General features: G+C 38.0%; 1 protein-coding gene across 16 annotated transcripts in view; it reads left to right on the top strand.

The window, feature by feature from the left end:
* LTBP1 (latent transforming growth factor beta binding protein 1) overlaps positions 1 to 15945 on the top strand; it is a 390791-nt gene that overhangs the window by 256789 nt on the left and 118057 nt on the right. For all 16 annotated transcript variants that reach the window (XM_070512275.1, XM_070512274.1, XM_070512278.1 and 13 more), the window contains 4 exons: positions 7733 to 7858; positions 9115 to 9240; positions 9624 to 9746; positions 13216 to 13335. In XM_070512275.1, coding sequence (XP_070368376.1) covers positions 7733 to 7858; positions 9115 to 9240; positions 9624 to 9746; positions 13216 to 13335 — 495 coding nt within the window. The remainder of the gene's footprint in view (positions 1 to 7732; positions 7859 to 9114; positions 9241 to 9623; positions 9747 to 13215; positions 13336 to 15945) is intronic.

Below are 15945 nucleotides of genomic sequence, written 5' to 3'. Positions count from 1 at the left end.
CTGAGGCAGCATCCCACACAGCGCAACCAGAGGCACTCACAACTAGAATATACAACTATGTACTGGGGGGCTTTGGGGAGAAGAAGAAAAAGAAGAAGAAGTGAAGAAGAATAACGAGGAGTGTGTTTAAATAAATTATGATACATATGCAGTGGAATATCACATAGCTATTAAAGTAATGTTTTAAAAGAATATTTAGTGTCATGAGGAGGAGATACTTATGGCATAATAAGAAATACAGAACACATTATAGTGATTTCAGTTTTATTTTTTAAATGTTTACAAACAGAAAAAGAGAAAGTGCATTAACGTGTTCAACCATTGCCAGTTAGTAAGATCATTGATAACCCTTATGTTCTTCAATATATTTTTTATATATTTTCAAAATTCTTTATAATAAATTATTTTAATCATTAGTGACAAATTATAAAAATTTATCATAATTTGAAACAAATCAACAGCCTAAAAGTTAATATCCTTAATGTTTGGTGAGCTCTTATAAATGAGCAATAAAAACACCAATAGAAAAATGAAACAATATAATCAGATAATTAATAGGAAAAAAATACTGAGAAACATAATAGGAAAGTTCAACTTTAATAGTAATCAAAGAAATGCAAATTAAAATAATTCTTTATTCTTATCAAATTAGTATTTTTACTAATGGAGGCTTCATACATTGCTGAAAGGAACGTAAACTGGTTCAACTTTTCTGGAAAGGACAAACTGGCAATATGTATCAAGAACTTTAAAAATGTTCAGAACTTTCGACTCAGTAATCCTATAGTGAGATATGTAGTGTAAAGAAATAGTGTCTGCAAAAACTGTGATACTGGTTTATATATAAATGTATACTTACCATAGCACCATGTATGAGAGAAAACGATAGAAATAACCTAAACATTTAACTACAGGGAATTGGATAGTTATGTTACATCTCTACATTGGAACATTATGCTGCCATCAAATATAGTATTTTTGAAGAATTTTTATTAAAATCTAGCAGAAAATGGTCACAAAATAGTGTTCTATACAAGATGAAGTATATAAAAAATGAAGGATATAGAGTATTATACCAGTTATACCGTTATACCATAACAAAGACATGTTATATACATTGGGAAAATGCTGGAAAAAAAATACGCCAGATAGTAGCAGTGATTATTTTTTGTAGTAGGATCTGAGAGGTTTGGAGGGTGTTGTAGAATTTTTTCTATTTTCCGCATATTCTATGGTGGACAAATATTTTTAGAGTCAGAAAGAAAGATCACCAAGATGACTCACATGAGCTTAAGTTCAGGGTGAGGTTGGCGTTGTCTGAGAGGAGAAGCTAATGGAGGAGTTTGCAGCCTCCCTTAAAATAGTCCTTCCTCAGAAACCTGATATGCATCATTTTTCAAATAGAAATATGCTTGACATTTTAATTAGCTGGGTTGTGGTGACCATTTCACGATATATACATATATCAAAACATCAAGTTGTATACCTTAAATACGTAATTTTTATATGTTAAAAAATACACAGTGGTATGTAATTAAAACATATACAATATTTTATATGTTAGAACAAAAACTTTTAGCCATTTTCTCAAAAATGTAGATGTAAGTTCTCTTAGACATTTGAGTTGAGACAGCAGACTGGAGAGTGTTTTTCAAAAGCACCTCTGTGCCAAGGTCCCAAGGTGAACTGCACTTGCCTGAGGAGTGCCGAGTCACATCGTGGACTCAGCAGTGTGTTTCACTGAAGTCACGGATACCCTCAGGGTGCGCCTGCGCCCAGCGCCACAGCCTTCCCCCACAGTTACTGCATGGCAACTGCTCTATGGTTTTACTATTAATACTGAGTAAAGTGATATAGAAATGTTAGCTTTTCTAAGTATGTCCAGAGTGATACAATGAAATGATAGTGATTTTTTAAAAAAATGGCCATGGCTAAAATAGTTACTCTCCATTCTCAAGTCATTAATCCATCTACCCCCTTTATTAAACACATCTGTAAGAGACTTGCTGTGTACTGCAAGGCCTACAAACGTGGAATACACTATCTTGGTCAGCGAGGAACTTCTCATTGTTCACCACAGTGTTAAAAATAAAAATTGCAGAGTGACCATGTCGTTCACCGGTTCTTTCTAAATGCTGTATTTCTATTTTCCCATGTGACAACAGACTTTAGTTTTGTGCCTTTTTGACAATGACTGACTTAATGGACAGACCTCTTGTGAACTAATTTTGTAAAGGTTAATGAAGTTTGGCTAGATAAATGCAGTTCTGTCACTGAAATGCAGCTGTGTGAGGAATGACAAATTGAGGTAACTCTGCTTCAACTGAATTACAGAACTGATTGAAAAGAATGAAAGGAGCGGTGCTATATGAAGTTGTTAGAAAACAGCTTAATTTGAGTTTGGCAGAAATACAGGGCTCACATCTGCTGTCACATATTTGAAGCACAGATATTTCCTTCCAGGAAACAAGTGACTGAAATTTTATTCTCATGCAGCATTTGTAGGTGCTCTCACTTCCTATAGGAAAAGAATCTTTCTGAAACAATCCATAGAGAGAACATTATAGTCTTTGAGTTAAAATGGTTTGCAACTTTGGAGCTGCACTATAATCAGTAATCTGTACTAGGACAAGAAGACTGTTTTATATCAAATTTAATTTAAATCAAAATATAGATGTTCCCACTGGTTTGATATGAGAACGGAATATGTGGACTGAAGGAGCAATCTGATCGGTTCTCTCAGGAACATTAGGCAGTGTTTTTCTTCCAAAAACACAGAGAAGCTAAACATTATTTGTCATTACTCGTTTCTCCTATAAATTGAAGAAAGAGAGTAATAAGTACGATTCTAAAGTAAATAAAATCAGCTCCACGTTGCTTAGCGGTGATGTCTTTTGGTGGTGAGATTGGAAGTAGCCTTTTCAGATTTCATCAGACACAATTTGACATATAATAATTATAAAGTGAGCCACATATTTGCAGTGAGTAAGTGTGATATTTTCCACTCTTTAACAGCTGAGTCGGTGGCTTGCAACATTATTGGCATACTGTTTCCAAATAAATTATACGTTTTAGCATATAAATTCTCGATTTAGCATAGTGTCTTAATAGCTCAAGGATAGGTTGGAAAATCAAACCTTAATTTCTCTGGCAAATATTTACAAAGTGGAAACATCTGTTTCAATTGGTGTGGGACAATTTATGCTCATTGTGGGGTAGTTAGGAAGCCAGGGCATTTTTGTAAACCTTTCCATGAGTTAACATTTCATGCCTTCCTCCGGTTCTTCCCAAACTTTCTGCATGGCCCTTGCAGACCAGCCAGAAATTATTCTTTGACTTCCATGGCTGCCTTGCGGAAACCTACCTTGTAATTATCATGGCCCAAACACCATAAAAACTATTTGCTCATCAGATCTTTTCCAGAACTCAGAATTGACCCCTTTAAAAACGTTTGTTCCTGAAGGATATTACCAGTGTCATTATAGCCTCAATCAACTATGTTTCTTAGTGGAAAATGAACTCTGTTTTTCATGTAAAATCATTATGCCTTAATATTTCTAGGCTCCGTTTATTTATTTACTTACTTAGTTTGAGTAATCACGTGAGGAGGAAAAAAGCTAAAGGTCAGCATACTCATTTTCATATCTTGCCAAAAGCTTTCTTTTTCATTTAATTCTAGAAAATAAAGATACCAGACTCTTAAATCCACCATTGGCTTTGTTGCTGGGATAAAGAGAGCATTTGATTTTCCATTGGCTTTTGGTCATGGCTCTTTTTCCAAATTCTAAGTGAACTCTAGCAAAAGAAAACAGAATGAGGTCCTTGACCCTGGGAAGGTGAAGTTGTTTCAGGAAGGGGTGGGGCAGTCCTGAGAACCAGGAGGCGTGTGATGGGCATTATGAAGGAGGACACGTGGAAGAGTCTAGGGGGAGCGGAGTCTTGATCATCTCTCTAGGAAACCAAACATGCTGAAGAAGATAAGACATTCCCATTAACTGGAGTACCCTGGAGCCCAGTAATTAGCACTTCTTGTGTGAGGCTCACTATATTCCCAGTGCTTATATTGACACAGTCTGCTCAAAGAAATGTATGTTTTGACATGAACTGTTTCTTTCTTGTCAGGTCCACATGCTTATGTGTGAGTGACCTCTTAGAAGAATGTAAAGCATAATGTCTTTACCCAAAAAGTACACAGAAAAAGCTTTAAGCTTTTCCTATTCTTCTTTAAGACAGTATCCTCAAGACTTGCCCTTCTATGTGACATATATGTTCTGGAGAATGAAAGGGTAATAGAACAGGAGGGGGAAAAAAGCATGAGAAGAGGTGGTGAGAGGCATGTTTTAAAAGTTTTTAGATGGGTGTTAGTAATTTATTTTTTTACCTTAAAAATATTGTTGATTAATGTTGTTTTTATTGAGATATAATGACATGTAACATTGTGTTGAAGTTTAAGGGGTAGAAAGGGTTAGTTTGATACATTTACATATTGCAGTAGGGTTACTACCGTAGCGTTAGCTAACACATCTATCGTGTCACATATTTGTCATTTCTTTTGTGTTGAGAACAGTCAAGATTTTGTCTCTTATCAACTTTGACATTTATAATACAGTATTGTTGACTATAATCTAAGTTGTTTGGTGACTAGTGAAGAGAAAGCAGACAGAGGTATTTTGAAGGTGTTACGGCTCTTTTTTTTTTTTTAACCTAGGAGGGTAGAGTGCTGCCTTGCAAATTGAGGTTAAACTGATGACAGTTACATTAATTAATCACTTGTGTAAAAAATGGGACAGTGTAGAAATCAAGTATATTTTAGTTAATATCCCTTCCCTCCTTTGATGTATCTCTTGGTACCCTCTAGTGGTGTCAGAGTAACATTTTCTTACATATGTTAGTGCCCTGCCAACAGGATCAACATTTTTAAGCTGCATCTCTGTATACTTAATCTATGATGTAATCAGCTAAAGGTTCTCAAACACGCCTCATAAATATAATTTCAACCTCATAGCTTCTATCTAAGATACTAGAAGGGAAGGCCATTATTCATTTTATTTCCTAAGACTAAGGAGTTGTAATTCTTAACTATTTCGCTTATCTCAGAGCTGACTTAGGAAGAAATGATTTAAATATGTTGGCAAACTGTGGCATAGGAATGCATGAATTTGAATTAAGCATCACGTATTTTTGAAGACTTTTGTTCACACATGTAAAAATTCCATTCCAAAGCTATGCCTGAAAAATGACAAATATTTGATAATCAACAAATTGGTATGTGTGGGTAGTGGGGCAGTGAGTACTTATCAAGCATTTCGTGAAAACCCTAGATTTATAGCCTTTTACTTTGTTCTCAATTCTTGTCCCTAGTATACTAATTCATCTTCTAATTTTTCTTTTTGCATATTCGATCAATATGTCTTTTCTGTTTTAAGAAAATGGCAGAGAAGAATATAAAGGAAGGTCAGTAATTACAAGGAAAATCAAGAAATGTAAATACTGATAATTTTCAAAGAAGGCATTTACCTACAATGTGGAATAGATGGTTAGAGGTGTGCATTTCACACTATTCTACCTGAAAGAATTCTTATAAACAGAGAAGAGAATTCTTACCTCAGAGTCTAGGAATATAACCTTGAAGATTACCTTTTACCTTAGGATTTTTGTGGCACATAGAAATGATAATTTTTTAAGGGAGACTTTTCTGATTATAAAAACAATGATACATGCTCATTGTAGAAATTTGGAAAAACACAGAAAAATATAAAGAAGAAAATACCAATCCGTATGATCATAACACTTGGATTTATTTCCTTCTCATCTTTTCTCTGTAGTTTGTAATTTGTATAATATTCTACATTAAAATTTGTACTCAGCTAAATTTAACAAATAAGCATTTTCTTATCCTGTTAATGATTATATAGTAATCTATGCTATGTATCATAATTCATTTTTTGTGTTATTATTGCCAGTCGCTTAAGTTTAAGCAATTGTTAATCACCCATGTTTTTACCCTTTTGAGTTATTTTTTTCTATAATTATATTATCCTGATTGTAAGCAAATCTATTTGTTTCTGGTAGTGAATTAGCATAAATGGGCTCAGTAAAGATATAAGTGATTTGTTAAGTGCGTTTTTTCCTCATGCATCCGAGTGACTTTGTATAAAACGCCGCAGCTCTGTGTGCGTGTGCTCCCTTTTAAAGTCCAGCAGCGTTTCGGATGACCTGCATCAGTTGTCTTAAAGTCACAACACAGTGTGTAACACTGGATGAAAAATAAAGAATGTGGATTGAGTTTGGGAGAGCAATCCCAATGCCAATTTAGGTCATTTCCGAAATGAATCTTTGTTAAAGCACTGTTTTTCCCATCCTTTCTTCTGCAAAATGCATAGTGGGTCATTGGTGGCAGTAGCAGGTCTGTTTTTCTTCTCATTCAAACCACAGACCCCTCTAATAAGGCTCTGTCTTAGTTTATCATGCTCCAGGCCCTGGCTTCTTACCCTGGGCCGCTGGGGCTCATCCATAGCAGCATCTGTTTTAAGCATTGTTTACTATGTGATGACAATGAGATAACAGCCCAAAGTAGAATTATAAATGTACTTTTTCTTTGGAACAACAATGGTAACAACGGTAATAATGGCTAACTTTTACGGAGCACATATAATGTACAAGACATTGGGCTACCTGCATTATTTAAATTGTCTCCTTTGAACCTGACTTTCTAAAGTTGGTACTGTGATTATTCTCATTTTACACATGCAGAAAAGTGAGGTGGAGAATGTTTGAGTAACTTGCCTGTGTTACCGAGCTAAGAAAGGGCAGCAAGATTGGTACCTGTACTATCTCCAAGCCTGGGCTTCTAATTACCAGCTGTGTTGCCCCAACCCCACTATACCATGATATCTCCTTACAAAGGACATTGAAAACAGCCGTCTTAGGGGAGTATTTCATCTCAGAAGGCCACTTCTGAGTCTTCAAGTCCTTTTGGTAATTAAGCTCATTTTGATGGCCTTTACCCTCTTTGGACTCCTATGACCCTGCCCCTATCACAGCATGTGTCTACGAGTGGAACGAGGACTCAGGGTTAATCTGCTCAGGCTTTATAGAAGAAGCAAGTCTCAAGCAGGAATCAGGAGAGTAAGGGAGGAATTTAGCAGAGATTTTTACTTTGCCATATAAATAAAACATGCTCAGGTTGAAATTGACAAATTAAGAGTAAGTTACACCCTGAAGTTTTTCTGTGATTAGAAGTGGTAGATCTTTCTTTAGAATTAATGAGAAATTTTGGAGGAGATTGGATATAATGATTGGAACTTGAATTTGGCCTGCTATTGAATAGAAAGTTGCCATATATTTCTTATCAGGAGAAATCAAATGATGATTCAAGTCCATCATCTAAGATGAACTGGAGTGGATAGAAGCTCATTGATGGCCATCTTGGAAGTTAAGAATAACTGATTATCTTACAACTTCTAACGTGGCCTCTTTCTGAGTTTGTACCCACTCCAGCTCATCTTAGAAGCTGTTTCATTAGGAATTACTAATAACCTTGGGTGGGACTATCTGATCAATGGTAAAGTAATCAAATGAATTTATACTTGATTTTAAAAGTTACCTTCTGTCTTCGAATCGCGTCCCTGGCAATAAGCTAATCGGGAAACACAAAATAATGGTCTGTAAGTAGCAATGAAATCTTTGTTTATATCTTTTTTCTTCCGCATTATTTTATTTATTTTTAAAGAAATCAATGAATGTACTGTGAACCCTGATATCTGTGGAGCAGGCCACTGCATTAACCTGCCGGTGAGGTATACCTGTATATGCTACGAAGGCTACAAGTTCAGCGAGCAACAGAGGAAATGTGTTGGTAAGAGACACTTTTGATAGATAAAATTAATCATTATAGAATATTTGTACATTTACAACATCTTTTCTTTGACTATCATGGGAAAATGTTATTGTGTTTAACTTTTAAAAAAATTTTATTATCCCTGAGCTAAGGGAGCTCAAAAAGAGGTTTGCAAAGCTCTTGGATGCTCTTATCTTTTCATTCGATGCTACCTACCTTCCCCAGTGTAATACAGTTACATGAAGGTGAAAAAAGTTTTTAGGTATAATAAATAATTAAGAGCTCTAGAAATAGCTACTAAAAGCATGTTTATCAAAGCCAAATTAATCTTAATATATACTACAATAAAGAGTTCTATTCATCTAAGTACATAAAATCTGATTTCTAAAAGGGATTTCTGAATTGAAAATCAGTATATGCTGACACAAAGCAATTAATGAATTTATAAATAAGAGGTCTTATATACGGTTTTTCAGAGCAAATATATCTCAGAAAGAGATACGGGCACTAAGTAAATCATTTTTATGTGTTAATGCTGAATTTAATTTCTTTTTTTAGAAAAAGAAAATTCAGCACTGTGAGTTGTCAGGCGAATATAAAGCAACAAAGGCATATGCCTAATTACTACTCCCCAGGCCAACTCAGCAGGGACCGTCAGAAATGTCGTGCAAGGGACTCTCACTGAGCACGTGGGTGGAGCTAGACTACTTCATCTCGGTTGCTATTACGCAAGATGTGTGAATTTTGCAATTTGGTTTTATATATATAAATGTAAGGAGTGGGGAGGCATCCACCTGCCCCATAACATAGCTGTTTCTCTTTCATTTGCATACTTTTTAATGTATTATCTTTAGAACCCTAAAATACAAAGTCGAGAAGGGCAGTTGAGATGATCTAGCCTAGCTCCACCCATGTGCTCAGTGGAAGAGTCTCTTTCATGACATTTCAGTTGGTCCCTGCTGAGCTGGCCTGGATGTTGCACAGCGAATTCCAGTTTTTAGACGATTCCAGAAGGCAGGTCCTTCTGTATTGACTTGAAATACCACTGTCATGACTGTAGTTTCAGCTTTTTAAGCACCTCGCCCTAAGTGTAGTCCCTCTTCCCGGTAACAGCCCTTCACGTGTTGAGAACAGTCATCTCCTTGGGCTGTTTTCTTCAGTTATCAAGGTTAGTGGGATGCAGAGGATAGCATGGTGGTATTTTAATAGAGGAGGGAGACTGAGAATTTCATGCTACATTGCAATAATCCTTTTATCTGTATTTTTGTTAACAGATATTGATGAATGCACTCAGGTCCAACACCTCTGCTCCCAGGGACGCTGTGAAAACACTGAGGGAAGTTTCTTGTGTATTTGCCCAGCAGGATTTATGGCCAGTGAGGAGGGTACTAACTGCATAGGTAATGGCCGTCTTCTTCCTGATGCATACATTCCCAGATCTGAGTTTTTAGCTCCCTTAAGCTTCATCAGTCTCGCGCTTACTCAGACAACCCAGAACTTTTTATTAAACACCTGTTATGACATAGTAATCTGCTAGATACTGAGATATAACAATGGATTTTATTTTCCTGCCAAGACTGTTGAATGAAGTGTCAAACGTGTGCGAAGAACAGGATACATTAAATGTTTCTTTTGGACCCTACATAAATCAAAACCACTCAATTTTGAAACGTGTCAAATAATCAGTTACTTCATTATTAAGTTCAACTAACCTGGGAGATGGGAGAGATTTGAAATTATATTTTGGGAAATAAAACTTGACAATGTTTTCTGCTTTGCGCAGATGTAGATGAGTGCCTGAGGCCGGATGTATGCGGGGAAGGGCACTGCATCAATACCGTGGGGGCCTTCCGGTGTGAATACTGCGACAGCGGGTACCGCATGACCCAGGGAGGCCGTTGCGAGGGTGAGTCTGCTGAGAGAATGGGGAGCCTGTCACCTCTAAGTGCTGAGTGCACATGACCGTGAAATGCAGGGCTGGGAGGCACCTAGCCTGGTACATACATTTCTCTACCAATCTGTGCATGACGTCAGCTCATCCGAGCTCTTCCTGCTTTCTGGATTCACAGCCTCTTTGCCTCACTTCAGTGGCTCTGCCCGGATTATCTTCGTGCTCTCTTTATTGCACACATCAGTATCTGCCTTCCCTGGTATTTGGAGTGAAATCACTATAGAATAATTAATTGCAAAGTTAGTGCAAACCCGGCCTTAACTACAGTGTCTGGATCATTCGTTTGGGGACATGATGCAGGTGTAACCAGTGTTGACTTCTAGTTTTCAACCTTTTCAGCTTGTTACATTCCTTTGTCTCAGCTTCTTTCTTTTACGTGTGTTCTGGGACTTGCTTGCAGACTCTACAGAAGCACTGTCTGACCAACTCTGGGTCAAATTCCAACTGTGCTAGATAAAATTTCTTTATTATTGACCTCAGCAATGAATTTGCTCTTGTTGTGAGAACTTTTCATAGCATGCCAGAACGATTTAATATTTAACATTTAATATTTCTGCTCATGTTTGTGTCCAAGTTACACAGGTTCTTTTTGATACCACTGTGGTACCTTTTTAATAATCATTTTCATGAAGAAATACATGGAACTCCTGCTTAAATCCTGCCATGGAAACATCAGGGCCAAGGAGAAGGGGGTCTCTGGGCAAGTTTTTGAGGAGCCTGGATGTGGGGTTGGTGCTGGCTCCATGATGTTCCCCTGCCTGGCTGCCTGAGAATCAGCCTCCTTTCTAATGTGGCTGATCTTCGAGAGCTAGGGAAAGGATAGACCAGTTGGGGTGGGCTGCTCTCAGCTGTCCCTTGGCTTCTGCATGTTGGTTTTCTTCACAGTTCTAATGACCCAGACCTGGAGGGAGAGCTAATTAGCCATTTTTTGGCAGCCTGCACCTGCCTCTCCTGCTGGTCTCTTGCCTCTGCCCCTTGGGTTCTAATCTAGAGAGAAGTGGGAGCGTTTTATGTTACTGGATCTTTGATCAACTCATCAGAACAGAGCTGTGAACTCTGCCCTGATAGCTGAGGGCTATGGCACAGCACAAGTGTGAAGTGTCCCCAACTCTTCTCTTACGGGAAACTCTCTCTGCTCTGGAGGTGCAACAGAAGAACAGAAGAGAGCAGGGACTATGGCATCAGCTCACCACCCCCACACTTGTAACTGTCTGAGTTGGAGCTGTTACTCAGCCCTTTTGAAACTTAGTTTCGTCTGTAAAATGGGAACGGTGAAGTTAACTTTCAGGATTGTCCTGGAAATACATGCATGTTGCAGTATCTTGAACGGTGCCTGTCACCTTGTTAGTTCTGAGAACTGTTAGTTTCTTTAAATGTCCCCCTTCCCTGACTCCTTTTGTTTTTACATAGATCTTCTCAGTACATCTATAGTTGTGGGAATGTTAAAAAGAAAAAAGAAAAAAGAGTATGAGTTTATCTGATAAGCATTTATGTGCAAAGCAACATTCCCCAAAGAGGTCAAATACTAATCTTAAGTTCTACGTACGTTCTCAGGACGGAACAATAGGATGTTTAAGTAATAACTATAGCATAAGAATGGAAAGTGGAAAGGTGTACAAAAGAAGTTTGAAAATCAAGTAAGTGGAAAGCAGTTGGACTATTCAGTAATATTCAATATATGGAAATTATTTAACAGAAATATTACCAGGGTTCCATGAGTAAATAATACATAATTTTATCCCTGTGAAAAGACTTGAAAAAAAGAAGGAGCCAAATAATGTGGCTATTTTCTAATTTCATCATGGACCAGAACCAGAGGTCTCCGGGCTTCTGGCTCACTGGAGATTTTCTCAGCTGTCACTAACAAAGTTGCTTTCAAACAGCGCCAGTCTCCAAGGAGTCTATTGTAGCTTACAGACATTATCTCATGTGTCCTTACTTTATTCTGTTAAGGTGTTGCCAGGCAGGTAGTTCCTAATTTATAGATGAGGGAACAGACGTGAGAGCAGGATATTCAGGGATGTTATCTGGTGGTGTTCAGCACTGTACCTTATTTATTGGACCAGCTTGTCTCCATGACCTTCTCTGACTTAGCAGTTGTGGTTCTATTAAAAAAAAAAAAATCCCATCCAGAGAAGAATGTAATGCTGTTTGGAAAATGAAACTGGCAAGCATCATCTTTTTGTAGAACAAGAAGTCCCAGAACATCTGACCTAAAAAAAACCACTGTGTGTCGTTGTCTATTGGCAAGAATTTTTTGGTGATAGGAAAAAAAATTACAACACTGACCTGGTGTTATTCTATTAATATCATCTTCAACCTTTTTACTTTAAGCATCTTTTTACACGTCTAGTGATATGTAATGGGAGATAATGTTTGTGAATTTGCCAGAGTGAAGACGTCAAATACCCGTGTATGTTTAGTGTATCCGTTATCAATTTCTTTCACTTTTCAGCTTATGTCTTGAAGAATCTGTTTATATTTTGAGTATGATTAGAGGTCCTATATACATTTTTATATTGGGACACTTAAGCATTAAATCCATTCACTTGAATTCAAAAATCCAACTCCAGAAAAACGTTTATTTCAAATGAGACTACTACCCATGGTGTTTCTACTCATTTTAAACTGTTGAACCATCTCCTATATACTGTTTTTTCCCCATTTTGTTTTTTTACCATTCTTAAAAGTGCCTAAAGCTATTGTAGTAAGCTCTGCCACAGTCCCAACCATATTTAAGGTGTCGTTTTCACCTCACGTCAAAAAGAACAATGATTAATAAATTCAGTTAGCTGTGACTGTGAAAAGTAAGGTGTATTTTTTACTAGAAAATAGTACCATATGATCCTATCACCATGTTTTCTGGAAAATCTTGGAAGTATGTGATGAGTTCATTCTCTCCTAATGTTCTTTTTCCGTCTCCAAGGAATTCCTATCATATGAAAGTTTTTAAATTATTCAAACCCAGGATGTTCTTAGGCCCATGAAGCCAAAGCAAGCATTTCCCCAGAGCAACCAGTGTCTGCAGAGAAAACCTCTGGCCAGGTGGATAAATGGCTTCCTCACTCTCGTCCCCGTTCCTTGTGTTTCTTTCTGGCAAGCTGTGCTATTACTTAAAAGGTTTGTCCAGAAAGGGGCCCCCAAGGAGCTGCCAGCTCCCAGAGTGGAGAGACCCGGTTCTGCCAGTTGGCGAATTGGGGATGAGTTCTTCCTTGGAACATGTGTAAATATTTTAATTGAGGTATACCTGGCCGTGCATTGTCACTGTGTGTTTAAGCGTAGACTCAGTGTTTCGTTTATCCAGTTAGTGTGTTCCCCACCAAAATGCAGTATATAACATGCCTTTTTTCCCCTTCTTCATACAGTAAATCTTTGCTTTAGTATTCTGATAAAATATTCATGGTCCGGCTTTTTGACTTTTTAGATATTGATGAATGTTTGATTCCAAGTACTTGTCCAGATGAGCAATGTGTGAATTCTCCTGGATCCTACCAGTGTGTTCCCTGCACAGAAGGGTTCCGAGGCTGGAATGGGCAGTGTCTCGGTAGGTACTAGAGTGTTCTCATCACAGTTTTGTTTCTTCTGTCTGGCCCATTTTCTGACAGTGGTGTAATGCCAAGTGATCCCGCTTTTGAAATTAGCATATATAAATATATATATATATGGAATGTAAGACACTTACATCATTCTGAGAAAACTTCCAAGGAAAGTTCTAAGTAACTTTTAACCATGGAGAAAATGGGTTGGCATGAAGAATTTGGGATTTTACATGGGACAGACAATTCTGATGGAAACAAATTGTGATCCTTGATGTGATAAATAATAAGCACCACAGGGGGGAGAGAAGTAGAGAGCAAAATGCATAAAAAGAGAGAAGAGACTGAAGAAGACACTACCACAGACTAATAGAATTAGGAAACATGCAAACACAGTGTGCAGCAGAAGTAGCAAAGGTAGAAAGAGAAATCTTGACTGATTGCCCAGGCCCTTTATATCCATTCATGTATTCGGTAAGGTATTTAATACTTAGTACCTGCATTAGGCACTGAGGAAGGGAAGTGTTAAATCTGCTTTGTTTCTAATTACCTGTGCTCTAGTTAGGTTTCCCCCTTTAGTGGCTTTCCTTTGTATTTCTGTCTACCATGAGATCTTTTTCTTAAAAGTTGAACTCTTTTTCCACTCCATGCCAGACTTTGACCATATGAGTTAACTTTTTATTCCTTCCTTCCTTCTTTCCTTGCTTCCACAAGTGCTGAAGAACTTACTATGTAGACCCAGAGTTGTATTGAGTGCTGGCATATGTTGAGGGACAAAAAAATAAAAGTGCCTTCCTCATGGAACTTACTATCTGGTGGGAGACCGGTACCCAGACATCTCATCAGTAAATGCAAATGCACCAGTGAGACAAGTGCTAGGAAGGGGAGTTCTATGATGCTGCAAGGGCGGAAGATAGAACAAGTTGCCTCTAGCGAAATTCTTGAGTTGAGGTTTAACTGGGGAGGGGGATGGGAGGGAGATCTTTTTGAACAGAGGAAACAGCCTATGCAGAGGGCTTATGGAAGGAGGAAGAAGCAGGTCATGTTCCAGAAGTTGAAAGGCTAACGTGGCTGAAGGACAGAGAGCAAGGGAAGATTTGCTGGAAGATGAGAGGGCAGACTGTGCCAGACCCTCTTGGTCCTGTTAAAAATGTTGGTCATGGGGCTGGCCCGGTGGCATAGTGTTAAAATTAAGTTCACGCTCCACTTTGGAGGCCCAGGGTTTGTGGGTTTTGATATCAGGCATGGACTTGGCACCACTTGTCAAGCCATGCTATGGTGGCATCCCACATAAAATAGAGGAAGGTTGGCATAGATATTGGCTCAGCGACAGTCTTCCTCACCAAAAAAAAAAAAAAAGGTAGTCATTATTCTCACGTCTCTGGGAAGACATTTAGGTATTTTAGAGGGGGTGTAATAAGTAGGCTTGGCAGAAACACTCACTCCTAGTTTCAAAGCTATGGACTTATCACCAGGCATCATGAGCTGATTTTCTGTACCTGGTGCAGGTGGCCCCTTACCCTGAACCTCATGCCCATCCCCAAGAGTCTTTATCAATGGAATTGTGAGATGTTGATCTTTGGGGAGAAGAAAATATTTTTGTTCATTTATTTCTTTTTAGATAAACATTTGTTTGCATAGTCAGTGATGGTAAGAAAGTATGCTTGGTTTTAATTTTCCCATTTGGCATAAATTTTGTAGTTGCCTGTCAAGGTTCCATTCATGCTCTCATTATCACATACTGATGCATATTATAATCCAAGAGCAGAGCCTGAGCTTTACCTGAGATGACAAAAATTCACAATAGTGGTGTAAACACAGCCCTGATTCATGAATTTACAAATGGAGTGTGACTGACCAAATTGGGTAAATGATTGCTCTTCAGTATAAATGCATTTCTTTTTTTTTTTGAAAGATTTTATTTTTTTCCTTTTTCTCCCCAAAGCCCCCCAGTACATAGTTGTATATTCTTCGTTGTGGGTCCTTCTAGTTGTGGCATGTGGGACGCTGGCTCAGCATGGTTTGATGAGCAGTGCCATGTCCGCACCCAGGATTCGAACCAACGAAACACTGGGCTGCCTGCACGAACCCAACCACTCGGCCACGGGGCCATTCCCTAAATGCATTTCTTTACGTTGGTCAATAATAAGTGAGTTCTTCTACCTAGATATATGCAGTCAATCTAATTGTGACCACTTTGCTCCAATTTAGTGACAGAGAAACAGCACCTCGTTTAAAAGTAATTTCACTTTGCCACCCAGAGATGCAGAATCATAAGCAGAAATATTAGGTGACTGTGTTACTCAACCAAAGTCACACACGTAGCAATGCAAAAATGAAAGCTGTTACTTGGAACAAGTGTGTAAGGTCACACATTTCCTATTAAAAGTAAGTAGTGTGCCTTTTCCTTCTGCTTTGGGTAAAATTTTAGGCTCTCTGTAATCTAGAGATGAAGCTGCTCCTCTGTGATACAACTGTACTTCCAGCCGTTGCTCATATTGGACTTATAGCTCTTCTAAATTTCTCATGGGGGCTTTTGCAGATTATCCCAAAATAGATTTTTCCATCTCAATTTTTTGTGGTGGTAGAGCTTTCAAATGTTGAAAAGTTGAGTGTGA

The sequence above is a fragment of the Equus asinus genome, chromosome 6 (genome assembly GCF_041296235.1).
Source record: "Equus asinus isolate D_3611 breed Donkey chromosome 6, EquAss-T2T_v2, whole genome shotgun sequence".
Lineage (NCBI taxonomy): Eukaryota > Metazoa > Chordata > Mammalia > Perissodactyla > Equidae > Equus > Equus asinus.
Note: the sequence above shows the minus strand (reverse complement) of the source record. Positions and strands in the feature narration are given on the sequence as shown.